This window comes from Panulirus ornatus, chromosome 66 (genome assembly GCF_036320965.1).
Source record: "Panulirus ornatus isolate Po-2019 chromosome 66, ASM3632096v1, whole genome shotgun sequence".
Lineage (NCBI taxonomy): Eukaryota > Metazoa > Arthropoda > Malacostraca > Decapoda > Palinuridae > Panulirus > Panulirus ornatus.
Genome location: NC_092289.1, coordinates 22,236,273 through 22,259,202, shown reverse-complemented (window position 1 = coordinate 22,259,202; position 22,930 = coordinate 22,236,273). Strand labels below are relative to the sequence as shown.

At 43.6% G+C, this 22,930-nt stretch overlaps 1 protein-coding gene across 1 annotated transcript; it reads left to right on the top strand.

The window, feature by feature from the left end:
• Positions 1-3,346: 3,346 nt before the first annotated feature.
• LOC139746721 (ras-related protein Rab-28-like) lies at positions 3,347-12,933 on the top strand. Its single transcript, XM_071658205.1, has 6 exons — positions 3,347-3,493; positions 5,483-5,660; positions 6,350-6,466; positions 9,000-9,170; positions 9,744-9,845; positions 10,368-12,933. The coding sequence occupies exons 2-6, from the start codon at positions 5,535-5,537 to the stop codon at positions 10,524-10,526; spliced, it is 675 nt and encodes a 224-aa protein (XP_071514306.1). The 5' UTR covers positions 3,347-3,493; positions 5,483-5,534; the 3' UTR covers positions 10,527-12,933.
• Positions 12,934-22,930: the final 9,997 nt, after the last annotated feature.

The window sequence follows — 22,930 nt, the reverse complement described above, 5'->3', positions numbered from 1 at the left end:
ATCATGCACTTAGTTCATCCAAATGGTTTTTCCTCACTACCTTGTCCCATCCCACCTCCCATGTCCATCTCCCTCTACCAGACCGACATTCTACCATGTCGCCCAACCCCACTCTACCATACCGTCCTTCCACCATGTCCCTCCCTCTACGATGCCTCCAACCCTCCAACACACTCCCTCTCCTCTTCCCTCCCACTAATTCTTTTCCTCCGTCATTCCACCTCCATCCAATCTCCCCAGGCCCTCAAATTACCACCCTAGCACCTTCTCCCCTCCCCACCAAAAATATCACCTCAGCTCCCCTCTCCTTCCCTCCCCTCATTGTCAAGGCCACAGCATGATGCAGGCATCGTCAACGTCTAACATTCTCTAAGATAAACTCGACCAATCTTCCCATTTTCTAAGCCATCAGTGATAATCCATGATAAACTCGTCTAATTTTCCCATTTTCTAACCTATCGGTGACAATCCACGATACACTCAACCAATCTTCCCATTTTCTAACCCATCAGTGATAATCCACGATACGTCAAGCTTTCGCAAGCTGTTTAATCCTGCAGTCTACAAAACACATTTCACAACGTGACGTTAACAAAAACCTTTATAACTGGGTGTTGAACATCAGCACTGACCCCACTCTGCGGGCGTGTCATACGAATCATTCCTTCATTCTCCTACATCAGACGAGTTGAGCCAATTATCTTACTCCTCGGGAAATGATCTTCACACAGCACCCCTCCGTAGCCTGGGTAGCTTTTACAGCTATACACCCCGTGGAACTCATGCAGCGTTCCAAGGAAAAGAAATCACCAACCAGTTACAAATGGGAGACTGTGGTGCGCGCACCTCAGCGAACTGGCAACGAGGTCCATTTTACTTTATAATAAATTTTTCGAAATCTGAATCTGTGATCTATGTGTCAAGAAGGGTCCTTCAGCTTTGAGGTAAACCTATGAGTTTACCTTGAAGAGGAGCTTCAGCTTGTAGGTAAACCTGAGAGTTTACCTTGAAGAGGAGCTTCAGCTTGTAGGTAAACCTGTGAGTTTACCTTAAAGAGGAGCTTCAGCTTGTAGGTAAACCTGTGAGTTTACCTTGAAGAGGAGCTTCAGCTTGTATGTAAACCTGTGAGTTTACCTTAAAGAGGAGCTTCAGCTTGTAGATAAACCTGTGAGTTTACCCTGAGGAGGAGTTTCAGCTTGTAGGTAAACCTGTGAGTTTACCCTGAGGAGGAGCTAAGCAGTGAGGCAGTTCTCTGTGACCGAGGCGGCCCAACCATCAAAGCTATGGATCATCCAGGCAGCACAAGCCACACCAACCTCCTGGGTTGTGATCAGTGCTGGGCCAGGTTGTAGCTAGGCAGGGGGGAGAGGGGTATGGCTAATGCAACGGGTCAGAGTAAATGATAGTAATTACCTACGACTCACTGAATCAAATGTATCCAAAAGCTGAAATATGGTGATGAAATACCTAGAGAAATGAAAAAAGTCTCGTTATCTTGGAGCCAAACTTACCTAAAGTACGTAAGTCTGTACCGGTCGTGCTCCCGCCTCCCTCGGGAAACACCAACATTTCCACAAAAGGAACGAAAAAAAAAGAATAAAAATATATTTCATATGTACGGTCGTCGTCATGTGTGTCGCTTTTGTTAAGAGCCTTGTGGCTGTGGACTGTCAATACGCCCGGTGCCAGCAGTGTGTTGGACACCTGTCGAATCGCAGTCGTGTGTATCACACCACGGGTGCTGGTAAGGCTACCCCTACAACCTCTCCAGGTCCCAGGGACTGGTCAGGCTCCCTCACAACATCCCTATAGGTCCCAGGGACTGCTCAGGCTCCCCCTACAACTTCTCCAGGTCCCAGGGACTGGTCAGGCTCCCTCACAACATCCCTATAGGTCCCAGGGACTGGTCAGCCTCCCCCTACAACTTCTCCAGGTCCCACGAAATGGTCATGCTCCCTCATAACATCCCCCTTATAGGTCCCAGGGTACTGGTCAGGCTCCCCAACAACCTCCCTACTGCTCCCAAGGACTAGCCAGGGTCAGCTGGTTGGTTGTGCTTGTTATTGATCTGTCTGCGCCCACTCAAATGTTCCCGAGGGGCGTAACACAGACCCCACATTTTAATCTTGAAATTTACTAGGAAATACAGACGTTTCCTGTATATCCAACTCGTTTTCTTTTTCTAGAGAGGTAATATATCTAACAACGGTAAATTTGAAAAGAAAATTAAAATATTTTTGCCTTCTCTACGATATTTCATTTTAATGCTTTACTAGAAATATGAAATACTGTCTGAATTAACCCGTGAGGAGGTACACAAAGAGAACAGTAAAATGGTCATTTAATAAATGATGTTGTTAATATAAATGACGAAACAGTAAACCTGGTTTCAGCTCATATTTCTCAGTTATAACTCAAGCGCACATAAACCATTACGTAAACGGCGCACATAAACCACTGGGTAAACGGAGCGATGCGTTAAAACTTAAATACCAAGACTCGATTTTGGTGTTATAGAAAAAGGCAAATTTTGGGGTATTTCTGTTATTTCGCCAGCACGATCTCACGGAGCAGCCTGGCTTGGAATGATATGTGTTGACGAGGAAAAGCTTCATTGATACCAGTCCTTACAATCTGTAAGTCTGGCCATACAATCATACTTCCCGAGTCCCCATTAGCGAACTATTTCCAGGTAGGTAGATTGGCAAGTTGGGTAAGTAGACTGGCATTTAGTTAGGGTCAATACCGGCGTCGGCGTCAAGTTCCTATGAATACCAACCGAAAGATATCCAACACCTCCTTCAGAGGTATCAAAGATCATTCTCAGACCACATACTCCCTCGCTATGTATACAGACCATATTACACTCACCAGGTGTACAGCTCTTCACAAGTGTTCCGGAGCGGCGAATTCAACTGCATCGTACCCGTAATACCTGACGCAGTGTTGCCTTCTGTACGATAACGACAATGAAATAATGTACAAATATATCTCTTAAGACCAGGTTGAGCCTCTTTACTGTGTTATGCTCATATCTATTAACGTGTCAGCTAATAAGTGCTAGATACTAAATTGTTATCCTGCCGCAAACTATATGCGAATATATATATTAATCCCACAAGCTAATCAGATTGGAAATAACACATCCTAACTCATGTATTACACTTATCTTTGTAGGCAATGTCGTTACTTGCAATACATGAAAATAAGACGAGACAACTATACAAAAGTATATATAATTCTTGCTCTATATGTCTCAAAAAACAATGACCGCACTTTGTGAATATTAGCTACGTGGCAACGTCATGGCGTCGGGTAGCAACGAGCACCTGGCAACGCTGACGCAAGACAACATTGCTGTGGCGAGGGGAGACAGTGTCTCCTGCCCTCTTTATTTTGTGATATAATCCCGGTGATGGACGCTACCTACAGTGACAATGTTCTCAGTGATAAACAGTGCAGACCAGGGATGGTGTGTGATGTAGTTCCGGAGGTAGGTACACACACTTTATTGATTACTATCGTTGTGGATACGAATATCTCTACGGAAAGTTGGGTGAAGATACCTCGTCAATGGGATGTAGTGAGAATGCCTGCGTGAGAACCAGAAACCATGGAAACTATATCGCTGTAACTTGATACCGAATCGACCCAAACGAATCCATGGTTGCATTTCGGAGTCTCGTTATGAACAGGACAGATATTCGAAGCTAGTTCACTAACGTATGTTGTCAGACTCTAATGATTACAACCGTTTTCTGTTAGTGCTAACATCTCACGGATCTATATTTCATCTTATTATGTAGATTTAAACAAAAATCAAGAGTCCCACAGTTTCTTTACAGTGAAGAACATCTCTTGGTAAGTTTTTTCAAGTAATCCTACGAACATAATCCTTTTGTAGTACTCATGATCGAAACTTTTTATCAATATAACTAGATATATCGGGTTATATGGTTTTAAAAACACCTCAACACATAAAGGCTTTCACTTTTAACATAGCATCCTTCAGTATCTAAAGCAGAACTCACTGGTATTCAGGTACGAGGTGATGTTGATGATTTTCTAAATGCTAAAATGATATATAATCCTTTGACGCCACACACCTTGAGGAAAGTCTTCTTCAGCCTCTCTCTCTCTCTCTCTCTCTCTCTCTCTCTCTCTCTCTCTCTCTCTCTCTCTCTCTCTCTCTCTCTCTCTCTCTCCAACACTCTCCAACATAATCAGGTAAAATACACACACACACACACACACACACACACACACATACACACACACTATCTCTGTATCCTGCACGTATCAGCACATCATGCAACCCTGACCTATTCGCTGTGTCTTCCATGTTATATCCAGGTCGGTGGCACACCCTGCTCTCCCAACCCTCAGCTGATTTTATAGTCAACAGTTTCATGACGGCCATGCAGCCACGCCCTTGCCTAAATACCTGCCCTCCTCTCATTCCATATCTCGTAATCAAAAGTAATTAGTTCCGATCGCTAACTCCTCCAATGATCATCTCCATCATTGAAAAACTTACTTTCTCTCTTCCAACTTTACTTTATTCTCCGTCTCTACTTATACAGGGTAGTATAGCCTTACTTAATCGTATGTCTGTACTTATACATGGTGGTATAGCCTTGTATTACACATGGTGGTATAGCCTTGTATTATACATGGTGGTATAGCCTTGTATTATACATGGTGGTATAGCCTTGTATTATACATGGTGGTATAGCCTTGTATTCACGCTTACGGCACACTGCTCAACACTCCAGCATAAACATATCCATTTACTCTGTCAACTTCCGGACGTCATCTTAGAACCTTAGCACATTTTCCCTCAAGCTTGTCCCGTTTTCCATCACATACATATCGGCTAGACACACACACACACACACACACACACACACACGCCAGCCCTACCTCTCAAATAGCTTGACCTTTAACACATTACCTCGCCAGTGATGAAGACGTCACTCCCTCAGGTGTCGTGCGCGTCAGGAGAGGACAGCCTTGACACATGACACCCTGACACAGCAGACCATCAAGACAAACAACTGAACGACTAAATCGCTCGTCAAGCATGGTTTCAGGAATTGAACAGTCACCTCAGGCACTGAATTAAGAACAGGATGTTCCCATCCATCCTGAAGTTAACGAGACATCCAAATTTCACACGCATATATATATATATATATATATATATATATATATATATATATATATATATATATCACATGACCTTATCTTTCCCCCTTCTCCATAATGCCATATGACCTTCTTTATCTTCTTAGTCTCACTGTTATTTTCCTCTCCGTTGAACAATCTTTTATCTCGTACAATTTTCAGTCATCTTAATTAGCATATTATGTACCATAATCCTCCCCTTCTGACGTCACGTATCCTCAAGTTTCGAACCATCTCTTACGAGCATCTTCCACGTACAGACCCCCTGACACTCTCCTTGTTCCTCCTGCTGCAGAAGCCAGCTAGTTCTTGAGGGTCTGAGAGACACCGCGTGGGTCGTCCTCGACATGTCGGACTCGGAGGACGAGACTCTGGAGCGGCAGGTGAAGGTGGCGCTGGTGGGGGCGCAGCAGGTGGGCAAGACCTCGCTGGCCCTCAGGTACACGCAGGACACCATCAATAAGCTCTATCAGGTCGGTGAAGGACTGAGGTCGTGTCTATTTGTTTCCCATCCACTTCCCAAATGTGGTGGTCTGTCATGGTAGTGAGAAGGAGTGATGGAGGAGGGGAGCAGGGGAGGTGGAATCTATGTACCTGGGCTGATGCACACCGCGTCATGCGAAGGCGTGGGCAATACAGCGGTTTACGTCAAAGCTGTTTCATTTATGTTCATGGTCACTACTCAAGTTATTTCCACAAGGGAAAAAATATATCAGTCCCAGACTCCCCTCCCTACAGCTCCCTTTTAAGGACTGCTCTCCTTGCCACTCAAACTATCAGACGAGTTCACAGAAGACAACAATCTTGACTTCAACATTATAGTATAACATGGCCAGGCTGATAAAGTTTGGGTTAGTTTCCAAATTGACGGTGTTTAAAGTATACGATTGATTAGTCCTTGATGGTAATTAGCTGCAATACTGCATGGTGTCTCCATTATTTCTACGATGAATGAGTTTCTGATTGCGTATAATACACGGAAGAAAATGTTTAAGACACCCTTAAAAACAATACATTTTCTCTGTTGACCGCTGTGCTCGTTTTCTTTGGCTGCAGATGTCTGTATATACAGAACACGCCTGTTGGCTTTCAGCAGCTAGGGAACATTAAGCCGGGATCTGTACCATGCGTCAAAATTACAATATTAAAAAATTATCTGCAGGCGTCTATGGGGGTGGACTTCTACTTGAAGCGGCTGGTGCTGGGCAACGAACGGAATGTTAATGTTCAAATCTGGGACGTGGCTGGATCTGCGCTCGCCGGCAAGATGACGGATAAGGTACTTATCTCCAATTACATTATATATGTATCTTTCTTTTTCTTCTTTCATACTATTCGCCATTTCCCGCGTTAGCGAGGTAGCGTCAAGAACAGAGGACCGGGCCTTTGAGGAAATATCCTCACCTGGCCCCCTTCTCTGTTCCTTCTTTTGAAAAGAAAAAGAAAAAAATATGTATAATATTCCTAAAATTAGTTGGTTGGTTATTTAGGCCATATACACCATGTAAACACTCACTGCAATTACGGTCTTAAACTAGAATTAAGTACAAAACACTCATGCAAATTCAAAGAGAAAATTAGTTTTATTTCAACATTTTTGTTCATATAATGAATGCGATTTAGGATATTACACTCTTTGCTGGAGAAAAACAGCAGATTAGCGAACAGGTATGACATAAATAATTAAACTGAAAGTTATACGAACGGAACCCGACACAAACTGACCCATTTACCATCATACAACGCAAGAGTCCCACTCATATGGTGCCAGAGGGTTAGAAACCTTAATGCTGTAGCCCGACTCTATTAAGACGAACTGGAAATTCTAATATTAGGTTTGCCCCTCCAAGTTCTTAGTAATTAAACATGTAAACTTTGCCAGGAGAATCATATGTATTTACTAATGATATGAATTAAGGAATGCTGGCAATATACGTACATAAATGTGAAGACGGACCGTGTGTATGTCCTAACAATATTGTAATATAAAGTCAAATAAAAAATCAAAGTTTATCAGAGTTATGAACAGTTAACAGAACACAGCAAGATAATATAGCCGTTACTCTACTGGAAAAACACTATCCTATGTACTCTTCTTACTGTGTATGGAAGAATACATTACCTTGTATAAAACTACATCTACAGTAGGTGGGATAGACTCTACTAAAGTAATACAATATGGCTGAAGATAACCGGGTAAAACTGTATGAACAAAATGGAGAAAGAATGCTGGGGTTTTCTTCACAAATAATAATAATTCTTTCAACATTTTCCCGAACTCCACCAGACGCTGGTCAACATCATCCTGTGCAACAGGTTCTGTGGGATGTTGCGGACCAGCAAGTTGCAAGGTGGAACGCGTTCTCTTGCATAAGCAATATGCAGATCACAGTCATACTGCAATTCAACTGGACTAACAACCGGATATCTTCTTTTTTTCTGCTTTGAAAAATCATATTCCAGACATTCAAAAGCTGCGTCGCTAAATGCCAGACAGTATTTGAGGTGCGTCGCTATATGCCAGACAGTATTTGAGGTGCGTCGCTATATTCCACACCCACTTTAGCCACATACCACTTTCGCTGACCACATAACAGATCCATTGAACAAATGTACATAAGGAAGTCAGGGAACAAGATGAAAAGTCTGGACAATACATTCAAAATCAAGACAAAAAATTTTCCATAAAATACTACTACTACTACTACTACTACTAATAATAATAATAATAACAACAACAATAATGATAATAATAATAATAATAATAATAATAATAATAATAATAATAATAATAATAATAATAATAATAATAATAATCGTTTTTATTATCAATAATGTCTTTCGTCACTTAGACGTAAATTTTTTTCCTTGTCCACAATCAAACGAAATATCAGGCGTATTCCCAAACCCCCAAGTATTTCCCACGCACCACAACGCCCTGATGTATCACAATGATTACGTCCTCCAAATTAACGACAAAACTATACATCGCATCCCGTTTTTTATGAGGGATCAGTGACCGTTTCGTTGGCATTCTGGGCCAGTATAGTGTTTGGTCCTGAACAAACTCGCGGTGCGGGTGCCCGCCTAACTTCCTATATTTTGTTTGGCATTGACGTGTCTGAAGTATCGTCATGTGGGCAGAGCTACGTGTGGCCAGGAGACACTGGGTTGCGTCAGTGAATAACACGAGCCATTGTAAAATTCATTTGGAAAACGTAGGATTAATTTGTACGTTTACTGTCTTGACATCATTATATAAGTATATACCCACTCTAGACTATAAGTATATACCTACTATACTGAAGACTCGTACCATGTTCATAATCCATGATCTAAGTACATATTGGGTGACGTGTGCAAGTTATTTCGTAATTTATTGGTGTTACTTGTTATAATATCCTTCATTACTGTCACTCACTGTCTAAGGTAATTTGTGCTTGGCTCTTCGAATGATTAAGGTTCATCCATATAAATCATCTTTTCGGATCCAAAATAATTTCAACTGGTATTTACGTGTTATTTATGCCGGCGGGTAAACACAGGAGAGGAGGAGCATCTGAAACGCCGACAGAACGAACGTTATTCGTTATCGCAGACGCACAACGCAAGTGACAATTTCGTTCAAAAATCATAATTACATCATGGTTATTTTGATTACCTTTGCCACACCTGACTACCTTCACCACACCACGGCGCTGCTCAGTACACCCCTCACCTTCGTCTGTGTCATGTTATTTGTGCCGGGGGTCCTTGCGTTACTGTGTCACGCGGGAAGGGGGTTCCTCTCCTGACGATCTGGTCCTCCGCAGTATCTGTACGGCGCCCACGCCATCCTCTTCGTGTACGACGTGACCCTGAGCGCCTCCCTGGACGCCCTACAGGACTGGGTGGCTGCCGCCCGTAAAGCCGCCCGAGCGCAGGAGCGGCCGCCTATCTGGGCCCTGGTGGCCAACAAGGCCGACATGGAGCACGCCCGACAGGTGAGTGAGCCCACACACTGGACGGTGTGGGGGGATCCTGAAGGATCCTCCTCGTTATTGTCACCTTCAGGACGTTTGTAGGATACTCTAGGTTAGGTCTGTGGGAAGGTCCCGGCCCTGGCCTTACTGGTACCATCTGTGGGAAGGTCACAGACTCGGGCCTTACTAGTACCATCTGTGGGATGGTTCAACGAAGAAAATACAACCACACCTGACGGTATCTGAGGATGGTCGATCATGTACGTTCAAAGCCAGTTAGGTGGCTGAAATTCCACACTGTGACAATGGAGCAGCGACAGCTCTTGGTCTGACTGATGCATCACAACTATAAGAATAAGCTGTTCTAAGTAATAAGTTATTCTAAGTAACCTCAAATCCGTATTCCTTTGCCATGTGTGTCTTTTTTTCCATCAATTTCCACACTAGATTATTCTGAGTCATATATCTTTTTCCACTTGCACCCCGGCCTGTTCATTTCTATAGCGTCTCACTCCACGTTCCACATGTCTAGTAATTTTCTTTCCCATCGTTCCTGTGTTCCGCGTCGTGTTCACTGACTCTCCTCCTCTACAGGTGAAGAGTGAGCGGCATCACAGGTTCGCCAGCGAGAACGGGATGGTGTCTTACGTGGTCTCAGCCAAGACCGGCGAGGGCGTGGCGCTCTCCTTCCAGAAGGTGAGGCAAGTAGGGCGTGGTGGTGGTGCTGCTAGGGAAGGTGAGGCAGGCAGGGCGTGGTGCTACTGTGGGGAAGGTGAGGTAGGCAGGGCGTGGTGCTGCTGCTGGGGAAGTGGAGGCAAGCAGGGAGAGGTGCTGCTGCCGCGGGGAGGGGAAGCAAGGGCGTGGCCTTGTTCCACGGGTAAGGCATGAGGTGTGTAGTGATGGCGGTCCAGGAAACTGGAGATGGAAGTGGTGTTGAAGGCCCACTTGGTTTATCACAAGGCCGACGGGATACTCCATCAAATGGGATTAAATCTGAAACGGGCATTCTTGATCCTTTTTATTCTTCACGTACTTCTAAGTTGTCATGAGGAGACTAAAGCACCAATACATCACAGTGTTTATGAAATACGTTCACATGTGTGTCAGTGTAAATTTCTTGTCAATTACGCAGTCTACACACACACACACACACACACACACACACACACACACACACACACACACACACATTACTACTGCACTGTGGCGCCCTTTCAGGTGGTGGCTGAGCTCCTGGGTGTGCGGCTGACGAAGGCGGAACAGGAGCAGCAGCAGCCGGTGGTCACTGCTGAGATCGTCACCTTCCCAGAGACGTCCCTTCCCAAGGTCCCCCCCGTCGTCAGCCCTTCCTCCTCCACCGTGTGTAGCCTCATGTAGCGGCAACAGCAGCAGCAGCAGCAGCCTCTATACGACCCTCCACCAACAGCTCCTCTCCTTACAAGTTTCTGTTCCAAGACTCCGTCTGTCTCACCGTGACGTGGGGGTCACTTCAAGACCTGTAGCGCCGGGGAACGATCATCAGGAGGACGAATCAGTGCTACAGTCGTCTGTTTCAGCTCGTGAAGACACACGCAAGGACTTAAGGCGCTGTCTATCGGCCTTGGGTCGAGTGCAACGCTTGAAGTGCAGTCTATCTCCAGCCATGAAACTCTGGCTGGCATACATAGAAAACTAGAATACGTATTCTTAGAAAACTAGGTAGGTAGGCCTTTTGGACAGCTCCTCAGCTTTAGAAGAAAACCTGCAGACAGTACTGAACAGAGGAACTAGAAACGTTTACATTGCCAAAAGTGCTTTTGTGATGCATACGAGTAACTCAAAACAAGTTTCCTGATAAAACAGACACCTTCATCTCCCACGTACGTGTACGTGGGGACAGCAGTACGTCTTTTAAACGGACTGGGTGACAACAACCAGCCTTGTGGTACAGGGGTCATGAGATGGAAAATCCTGGAGTAGGATTTTGAGATCTGCAATAAAGAGAGATTACAGGCTCACAGAAAGACGAGGCTTTTAAGACATGATAGCTTGCTGTGATATCTTGTGTCCTCTTGCAGTATAGCTATGGAAATAATCCAGATTATTTCCCCTTTGATTGACATGCTAAACTTGCTTATGTTAAAGCCTGGTTAATTAATCCCTCCATTTGCGATTAACATCGAATATTGTTCAAATAACCTTCAGTAAATGGCACATTCTTCTCGTAAATGTAATGAAAAACATTCTTGTCTATCAAATCATTACAAAACGAATGAAGGTTGACAGTTTCTGTTTATAACACAGACCATCTTATACATGGTTCTAGAACAGGTATCAAGATCTGCCTCGACTCTATTTTTCTTTCGACTATTAATCAGAAAATTATAGGAAAGCGAGATCTTCGCCCATACAAGAGATCGAAATAATACATCTAAAAATCGCTTCCGCTTAAATGAGTAATCGAAACATATTCTTTCGGCCAGTTAAAAGCCGTGGTATCATCTTGGCCCGCATTAACCTTACATCACTTCCGTCTGCCCAAACGGCATTCCTTTCTATAAATGCTTTCCCACCGGCGGTTCCATCGTTCGGTAACAGATCATTTCCGTGAGCCATAACTGATGAACTCGTTTAGACAAAGCACCAGGGGTGCTGCCAAGTGTTTCTCCTCCTCCTCCTCTCAGTAATGGAAGTAACCTGTTCGCTTTAATCAACTGCAATATACTTACATATCTCTATTGGGCATACGCGTATAAGATGTATGAAACGTGGGGAGACAATATATTGGTTGTGTACGTAACCTCTGAGCTAAACATTACTTCCCCAGATTGTAATCACGGTTGACTTGTAAAAGATATACGTATGTCCAGATGTAGGCAGTGTACTCGATCCTGCCCTCTGGATGGGCTGGGACGAAGACGCCTCCTCTGGGACGAAGACGCCTCCTCCCAGTCTTGGTGTTAAGTCATCAACCACCCAATAGTCGGAGGGTCGTCTTCTGGACGAAGAGACCTCGACTCTGATGTATCTGTGATGCCCAGGATGTCTTGATGTTCGTGTCGTCTTGTTACTCCGTGGTCGTCGCTAAGAAAATGAATTTCTTGCACACACGACGTCGGTGAGTCTGTCTTGTGTCGGCAGTAAACGCGTTTGACGATCAACTTTCCTTCCGTAGACTTACTTTAGCTTCCGCGACGCTGCCTAACTCGAAGTCGCTCGCGGAGACGGGAGAAAATCCGTCCACTGTACAACGCTTGCCAGTAATGTTCTTCTGTACTGTAGATCCTGTCAGATGCCAGGAAAACACTCCCCTACATTGTAACCATCCTCAGACTGGGATGGAAAGGTGACTTTATTATTTCTGTGGCTCATATAATCTGTATTGGCTTAAGATTAGTGATTTATTTTCACTGAGGGGGACTGGAACAGAAGGATACATGGGAACAGTCGAAGGATATTCGACCCGCAATGGCTGATCAAGAGTGTGTGGTTCGAATCCTGAATACGTTTGGTGAACTGGATGATACGAAGCTGAAACTCTGGGGTAATGATGGACACCCTAAGGGATCTTCAGAAACGTTCCCTGACGAAGAGCTTCCTGAGGCCTACGTCCATAACCCACCGGCAGGAGGCCTTCTTGAGTCTAAGGCCACGAACCATAAGCAGAAGCCGGTATAGAGGCCCAAGGCCCTTCTAGGGGTCACTTGCCATAATCCATCGGCAGGAGTCTGAGGCCCAAGGCCCTTCTAGGGGTCCCTGGCCATAATCCATCGGCAGGAGTCTGAGGCCCAAGGCCCTTCTAGGGGTCACTTGCCATAATCCATCGGCAGGAGTCTGAGGCCCAAGGCCCTTCTAGGGGTCCCTGGCCATAATCCATCGGCAGGAGTCTGAGGCCTAAGGCCCTTCTAGGGGTCCCTGGCCATAATCCATCGGCAGGAGTCTGTGGCCCAAATCATCAATAGAACCCGTCAGAGTTCCAGGGTTTTAACGTCTTCCAGGAATCCAGGTTCGCGATCCTTCAGGAGACACCACGACCCTTCTGCAGTCGTCACGAGGTTCCTAGACTGCCTGTCCTCCTTCGGCAGGAGACTCCGGGGTTTAATGGGCCGAGCCACGGCTCGCCGGCAGTAGCCCAAACAGCTCCCCCACAGCATTACCACAATCTTTGGCTACGTCAGAGATCACGAAGGTTATGTACTATCCTCAACATGTATCACCATCAACTACCAGTTTCAGTGTTGTTAATAAGACAGAAAATGCAACACTTACATTTGATTCTGAGCTGTGGTTTAGCTATGACCAAGCCACTAGCTATGCTGTCAACTTGCTAGTTAAGGTTATGATCCTTTTTATATATTCTATTTTCGCCTGTGTTTACTTTTGTTTCACATAGCCATGATTGTAATGTAATTTCTTCTACTTATAACTTCAACTACTTATAACTTCAACAGCCAAATAATAGTCATTTCAGCTTCACCATAACCAACAGACTTATTAACTGCCTCCCTGTATTTGACGTTAGGTTACCACGTAAGTTTATAATAGATTTTAGGGAAATACAACATGCAGGTTTCATGAATATGTCAAGAAAAAAAAAAACATCAAAACTCCCGACGCAGCCTTTTCTTATCATGATTTTTTAAGATAATAATTCAACTTGCGATTAATCACCATGTCTTACGATGCTATTCAAACATTGGAGAGATCTATAGCTTGGTAAAAAAGAAAAGAGGAAAAATGGCATCCAAGCCAGGTGTCCAATGTGGTATACAGGATGTATATGTAAAATATCAAGTAACATTTGTTATATTCAGAGGCTCACGCTGAGATGTGATTTATCATCACATTACCCATAATATTAACCAGATAATAAATAATTTAATTCCACAGCTTCACCATCAATACAACCAAAGGAACATATACTCTGGATATCCAATAAATCGTGAAGCACTTTAATGACCCCGTGTATCTATCTCCGTAACAACTAAAAACACCTGATAATGAACAACAAGAACTATAATCCATTAGTATAATAACTAGTATAATCATTAACCTATGGTGCAGTGAGAATCATCTCTCATACCACACACTGGTAACCCCTGTTCACCTTCAAGGTTTTGACAATTATCTATCAGCAAACTGGTGATCCTGGCTCAACATAGTTTCTGGTGATTAATTATCTATCGTACGAATACATATATAATCTTATATTTATAGTCGTCCTGGATTAACTTAAAAGCTCTTCACCCTCCATAATTTCGAGTAACTATTATCTTAGTAAAAAATCAAGTAATTATCTTTAATAACTCGATACACCACATAAATCCACCACATGAGAGTTGTATATCCTGATGCCATAATGAAATGATCAAGGAGTACTGATTAATGTGATTAAGGCATAAACATCCCCCCAAGAAAATTATGAAGTTAAACATTATGACAACTTCTATGACACTCTTATTATCAAAGACTTCATACCATATCATGACCTAATGCATGAAAGGAAAAATCACACAGACACACACACACACACACACACACACACACATATATATATATATATATATATATATATATATATATATATATATATATATATATATATATATATATATATATATATTATATATGGGCTGCCAATATAATAGTTCCATATTCCTACTGTTATAAAATTCATGATACATATAAGAACGAGTTACCTGGATATTTAATGTAATTTGGTTAATGGGTGAGTTAATAATTTTTGGAAAAAAAATTAACAAAAGACAGGATGAAGGACTTAATGACACCAGCCTTAATACTATACCCAGGATAATCGAGCTGTTGACCTGCGCTCACCCTGCATGACCTCTCAATCGCTGCCCTGGTGTATGAATCACTAATGACTTTCGGTGATTTAGTCCAGTTCGTAATGGATGATTAAGGGTCAGTTTCCGGATCCTGGTGTGTGTGTGTGTGTGTGTGTGTGTGTGTGTGTGTGTGTGTGTGTGTGTGTGTTATGAGCTATACCGCCTACTGTGATCACACTGTATCTAATCCTCCGTCGAGGGGTAGGGAGGAGGAGAGGTGTTCCTGGGAGATGATCTGGGTTGGAATCCGGATTCCCGATACAAAAACCTAGCTCTTCAGATTAGGAGAACTATAGCTATGTAATACATCTTAATACATCCTGGAAGATGTCTCAGTGTTCCAATGTGTTCAATAAAACATACAAGTTAATTTTCTTTTTCAACTTAAACATGAAGTTTAGAACAAAATTTTGTACAGTTCGTATTTTCAGACTTTTAATTTGACTTTAACTGAATAATGAATTCCCTAAAAAGTCATTCCACGTTTAATGTATGCATGTGTTCCCGTGTGCTGTGTTAACACACACACATACACAAGATACAGCAGTCACTGACTGTATCATGAAAACAATGTGTGTACCCTTCACTCTATCTCCGACATGGTAATAATTACTTTAATAATGGAAAATGAATAACCAGAGGTTCTGTCATTCACTGAACGGGAATAACTCATCAACCAACTCGTACATACAACAAGAAACTATACCTAACCTAGCCAAGGGTCAGCCATGTTTGTTTACAAGCTCTGTAGCACCAACACCTGACATTGTCCGACCATACGGGACGCGTTTAACGTCATGCACAGTTATAAAGCTTAACGTGAGTTAATCCTAAGGAAACACGGGTCCCCATGAAACCCTCGTTGAACGTCATGACGCCTGGCATGGCTTCTAGATCCCCAGTGTACCGCCTTCCCCCAGCACGTCCGGGTGGGGAGCCCTCACTACCCCACACATACCACCACTTCCAGGTAAGTCACGACACAGTGTCCGACGTCACTCATCACATTACACACGATATCAAGACCTGTTTCGGGGGGACAGACTCTCTTCTCCTCTAGCCAGACCCCCATCATTACGCCTCAGCTAGTCTTAACCCACACCCCACCACTCCTCTAAGGCCCCCGAGCATCACCGTCTAACCCACTACCGTCTCAGTCGTAGACAGTGTCACGGACGCCCGAGGATCAAGGACTGTGGTGAGCGATGTGTGACATGGATCAGGGAGATCGCTTATACACCATACAGCCGAGGGCATGCATGTGACCCATGACCACAGGGTTGACAAAGTGCCTGATACACGAATGGTGAAGTTGAATGGCTGCCTAAATTCAACTGATAATTCATTATTATCATTATTATCCCGGTTACACAAGGTCACACCAGGGCGTTGTAACCACTGAATTTGTCACTTCGCTACCAGGGTCACAGTATCTACTGGTAGGGTCACAGTGACTTAGACTAGGGTCATTATGCCTAATGCCAGGGTCACAGTGCCTCACGGTGGGGTCAGCATGCCTCGTGCCAAGTTGAGAGTGTCTCTTGTGAGGGGTCAGAGTGTCCACTCGTTGCGGGGTCACAGTGCTAGCCACTTAAGGTCAATATCCCCTGTGCCAGGGTCCCATATACCATGTCCAGTCTTGGTCACAGTGCCTAGTGCCATATTCTCCCAGTCCGGGATAAGATCAATAATGCTTAACATGAACCTCACACCATCCCACGTCAGGGATACAGTATACAATACTTGCGATACAAACACCTAACCTATTATGTGTTAGAAATAAGAGTATCTAGTACCTAGTTCTAGGGAACATAATGCTTAATACTACGACTTCAATGCTCAGTTCTAGAATCTAGAAGGCTAATTCTAAGTACAGACAGCTGTCAGTACAAATTATAGCATCTAGTATTAAGCTGCCAGAGTGTCTGTATAATGATGGGTCACAGAACGTTTCTGTGAAGGTCATGGTATATTTCACTATACAAGTATGAGAGAAAACCAAATATCATGAGCCATGATAGCCTACGGTGAGGTTATCTACTGGAGGACAGAAACTACAGTAAAGATTTCTAGTCTATACGGATGGAGACATGATAACCGAGCAGGTGACTCCTTCCCACCCACTACTGTAGATGGAGACAGGAGAGTAAAGTAGAAGGCTCCTCCCTACCCATCACTATAGATGGAGACAGGAGAGTGAAGTAGAAGGCTCCTCCCTACCCATTACTATAGATGGAGACAGGATAGTAAAGCAGAAGGCTCCTCCCTACTCATCACTATAGATGGAGACAGGATAGTAAAGTAGAAGGCTCCTCACTACCCAACACTGCAGATGGAGACATGAATAGTACAGAAAAACTAAATATTTAATTCTGTCTTCACATGTCCTTTCAGTGAAAATCCACTATCCCTTTTGACCACGTTGATGTAATGCCATAAGATATTTTGACACACACGTAAGAACACTGTGAGGAAAGCCATCAAGGATCGTGAACACTGAGAGTCATACGAGCAGAGAAAATACTTCACTAAAACAACGAGACACAGTGGTCATTCCCCTGGTCGTTCACTGATCATGCCTCCATACTCACACAGCGTGAACACATCCTGGAGTTTAGACCCACACACACACACACACACACACACACACAGTTACGACAGCCTGGATGATGAGTTCAGGTGAATAACGACCCCCAGCGATGAATTACAGCCACTCACGAGGAATTTATATGAATCTAATTAAAGATGAGTATGAGGGGGAATGAGTACGTAATGTGAGTGTGTTGATACACGACGGTGAGGCGAGTAGATACGTGATGAGTAAAGTCATTCACAACCAGTGAGTTACGGTACCTTATGATGAGTAATGAATAAAGTAGATGATTGACGGTGAATAAAAATGAACCCGGATTGAGTTATGACCGGGTATTAAGATCTTAACGAATCAAGGTGAATCTAAATATATATATTATTAGAAAGGATGAGTTACGATGAATATACAGGACTCACCGTGAGTCCAGAGGAGCTACGATGAGTCACCTACCCATGCCTTTAAAGAACCAAGTACAGGAGAGCAATAATGTATGACTCTGGGAAAGCTATAATGATGATCATGAGGTAAAGATGCGTCAGAATGAGGCACTTGTGACAGCCGTTCACCTGAGATGGACCATGACAAGGGCATGTTTCTATCCGCGCCACGCCCGTCTGTCAGTATGAGAAGGAAAATCCGAGATCATATTTAACTATACAAACAGATATACATCATGATTCTGATATATATATATATATATATATATATATATATATATATATATATATATATATATATATATATATATATATATATATATATATATATATCATGTATACTTATATTCCTACACTGCCAGATATGTATGTTCTCATCTACACCATGCGGATAATGTATATAGATCCATCTATACTATATACACAAATAGACGTGTACATTAGAAACAAAGGTGTTCTTGCACTATATCACACACACGGAATATTTATGTATTTTTGCGTTTGGGCAGAATTAGTGATCACTGCCGGACTCTGCCTGCTTGAGGAGGCAACATCGTGAACTATCGACACAGAGAGCAGTCCCGTCCAATATCTTCTCGCTTCGTAGGAGTCCATCCTGTCCCTGCTACTGTACGTAGCGCAGACGAGGAGCTGCAGGAACCCCTAGGATTATAGCACCTGAATCCCTCTCACTAAGATTATATACGGTGCTGTGTAATCTTGAATTTTATCGATTATTATCATCAAGCTCTTGAATTATATTGATTATATCATGAAAAACTCACTACATATCGATTACATCATCAAGATCTTAAATTATATCGATTATATCATTAAGGCCTTATATTACATCGATTATGTCACCAAGATCTTAAATTATATCGATTATATCATTAAGATCTTAAATTATAACGTATATATCATTAAGGTCTTATATCATATCGATTATATCATTAAGATCAATGGTCGACCGTATGTTCGTTCGTCATCAACTATTCCGTATGACAATCAACACAAGAGCTAAATCAAAGACAGATTACTGTGAGGCAGGACATGATGAATCATTCTGAATACGAGACATGGGATAAGAAGAGACAATACAGTCCGGGTTAGTGAGTAGTGAGGAAACATGGCGGATGGTGTAATAAGAGGGAACTGTGGTGATTGTGGTGGTGTGGTGTGGTGGTGGTGTGGTGGTGGTGGCAGAAACGTGTGGGGCGGCAGAAATACACCCAGCAGGAGGCCGCCCGCCCGCCCGCCCGCCGTACACGGTTCCTGTCTGGCTGGGTGAGCGGATGAGCTCCTGGATGATAAGCTGGGTGGGTGAATAGGTGGGTGAATCAACGGGGGGGTATGGGTGATTAGGGGATTAAGGAGTGATTAGCCAGATGGGTAGTAATGCTGATAGGCTGGATGAGTGCAGAGAGAATGGATGACTTGGAGGATGTGCTCTGAGTCCCTGGATGAAGATGGGTAAGCCGGTGGTTTGGTGGGTGACGAGACGGTTGAGTATGTAAGTGGATGAACTGGCGTGCGGATGGATGAATGGGAGGATGGCCAAGTAAGTGCCTGGTAGCTTAGCAATCTAAGAGTGTGGAGGACTAACCAGGCAATCATCCAACCACGACGGATGAAAATGAGCCGTTGTTGAGCGGATGAATGGCTGTGTTACTCACGGGTGAGGGACAGAACAGCGGTGAGTCCTGTAATTCCACCGTTAGGATGACCACTGCTTCTAACTAAGGGCCATTCTTAGCTCTAGCCACTCTCTACATCTACATAGCACTCCTAACTCCTAGTAGAGCCCACTCTGCCTTTAGTCACTCTATCTTTACATAACTCTTCTAACTCCTAGTAAAGCTAATTCTAACTTTAGTCACTCTACATATACGTTAGTACCACAGGAGACCTACCGAGCCTTCAATAAAGTGATCCCCAAACCGTCGAATGCATCAGCCCTCTTTACTAACTATTATTCGTTATGTCAACAAAACGACAAAAACGTCTTCGAGAAACGACGAGAAAAAAACAAAAACAAAAGCACATCGCGACGACAGAGCTGAGGGTGTGGGGGTGAATCTATCGGTCGTGAGAGCAACAAAAACTGGGAGAAAAAATATAATGCGCCGACGGCGATGAGTCAGCCAGGGCGCATGTCATCTGGGACCACTGGCGCATCTCTGGGGTAGAGCGGGGCGCCCCCTGCTGCGCTACCCCAGATCTCTGGGGAGGGAGAGGGCGGGCGGAGTTCCGGCAGAGGGAAGAGGCTTCTGTCATGAAGAGGAGGAGGAGGAGGAGGAGGAGGAGGAGGAGTTCCTGGGAAAGAAAGAGATACTCGAGGATGATCAGGCCAACACGGCCCTCTGATAGTGTGGATGTCTGGTGATGTCTCCCTGTGTCAGGTCATTAACTCATGACCTGATATTCATCTGTGACCTGAGGAGGAGGAGCTGTGAGGTTAAGACCAGAGGAGGAGGGGTGAGTTGGGAAGTGGGGAAAGTAGACACTGGGGAAGGGAAGGGAAGGGAAGGGAAGGGAAGGGGAGGTTGTGGAGATATTAGGGGAGGAGGACGATACTGCGTCGCCTGTGGTGTGGTGAGGGGTTAGTCTCGTGTGGTGTGGTGTGGTGTGTGTCGTGGCCTGTGGTGTGCTGTGGTGAGGTGTGACCATTTGATCCTTGTTTAATGACACTGTGAACGCCACCTATAGGCAGTGTTTTCTTCCTTTTTCATTAGTAATTGTAATTCATATTATCACCTTCCATTTCTCTCATGTAGTTCAAGTATCTGTCAATATATATGAACAGATATTTTCGAGTAACCACTGTTAATGTAGTCAAACGATACTAATTATAACGTTACCAGCTCATTTCTTCATAATTTGCATATAAAGACATACTATAATACCTGCTTACTGTATCTATAATCAGTTATATATAATGAAACAAGAACTATAGGATGCTAACTTCCTCTCTATATAAATCTATCTTCCTCCTGCAATACAGGCAAGTGGAACCTTCTACACAACATAGACAATACTTAGAGGGATGAAGGAATACTTGTATATGCAAATTAGAATGACAAAAATACTTGATGATATCAGTCAAACGCTGGAACACGACAGTACGACCCTTGAACACGACAGTGCGACCCTTGAACACGACAGTACGACCCTTGAACACGACAGTGCGACCCTTGAACACGACAGTGCGACGCTTGAACACGACAGTGCGACCTTGAACACGACAGTACGACCCTTGAACACGACAGTGCGACCCTTGAACACGACAGTAAGACCCTTGAACACGACAACACGGCCCTTGAATACGACAGTACGACCCTTGAACACGACAGTACGACCCTTGAACACGACAGTACGACCCTTGAACACGGACAGTACGACCCTTGAACACGACAGTACGACCCTTGAACACGGACAGTACGACCCTTGAACACGGACAGTACGACCCTTGAACACGACAGTACGACCCTTGAACACGGACAGTACGACCCTTGAACACGACAGTACGACCCTTGAACACGACAGTACGACCCTTGAACACGGACAGTACGACCCTTGAACACGACAGTACGACCCTTGAACACGAAGGTACAATCCTTCACAACGACGGTACAACCTTTGCGCACAAGGGGACGACCCTTCATGACGGTACAGCCTTTGCGCACGACGGTACGACCCCTGACAACGACGATACACCACCCCCTGACCACGAGGCACTTCCACACGACCCTTCCGCGTTAGGTTAAAGGTTATGCCACCACCACACCGACACGTCTTGCTCTGGGGGTTAAGCATAATTACCCTCGCGCTACCGAACACGTGGTCGCAGTACATCCCTGGGGCCCTCGCCTGAAACGTGACCCCAAAACCCGAAATCTGAGAGTCCTATTTTAGGTCAGAAGTGTATGGTCGGGGCTGACGCTAACCCCTTTTTTTTCTTCCAAGAGCACGTGTGTGTGTGTGTGTGTGTGTGTGTAAGGGGGAGGGGGGGGGATTGGTGATCGTTTGGTGTGTTTGTGGTTCGTTTGTTTGGTTTGCTGTAGTCTGACATATACTTGAAGTAAGGTTCGTGCATGTTTGTCTGCCAGTATGTCATGGGTCACTCCCGTCTGTACACACACACACACACACACAGACTCGGGACCAAACGTAAGAATGTCTGCGAATGTGGTACAAAGATTCACCCTCACCTTTACCCAGATGTGGCGAGAACTTTGAACATGAAAAGGTCAAAAAAATTACGAGTACTGGAGGTCAAGGGTAGAATTACGTCAGACATTTTCACTCTCTCTCTCTCTCTCTCTCTCTCTCTCTCTCTCTCTCTCTCTATATATATATATATATATATATATATATATATATATATATATATATATATATATATATATATATATATACGTAATTCCTGAAGTATTTTACATATTTAGTCAGAGGACAAAGATGGAGTTGGGTGTTGAGTGTATATTCCTCATTAACGCCTGTATATGAATACATAAATGAATACAGACAATTTACTGAGATATCGTTCATGGTTACAGCCGGTACAGGTCAGAGGTAAGACTTCAAGGAACACTGGATTGAAATCGTATAATAATAATGATAATAATAATAGTAATAATGATGATAATAATGATAATGATAATAAGAATAATCCTTTCCCATATATATATTACTAACATCATCATTACAGGCGTCCGTCACAATTATCATCATTATTATTATCCTTACGATTATCATTATACAGAAGTGCATCATTATTATTGTTATACTTATGATCATAATTATTATCATCATCATCATCAATATACTGATGCTGGAACTCTCTTGGAATCACTGGCACATGTTCCACCTTGACTATAAATTTTCATTCACTTATTGACATGAAAATAAAGTCATCTTCGG

Coding starts and splice junctions, on each gene's coding strand:
- LOC139746721 (XM_071658205.1), top strand. CDS start 5,535: ATGTCGGACTCGGAGGACGAGACTCTGGAGCGGCAGGTGAAGGTGGCG. Junction 5,661..6,349: donor CCATCAATAAGCTCTATCAG/GTCGGTGAAGGA, acceptor AATTATCTGCAG/GCGTCTATGGGGGTGGACTT. Junction 9,171..9,743: donor ACATGGAGCACGCCCGACAG/GTGAGTGAGCCC, acceptor CCTCCTCTACAG/GTGAAGAGTGAGCGGCATCA.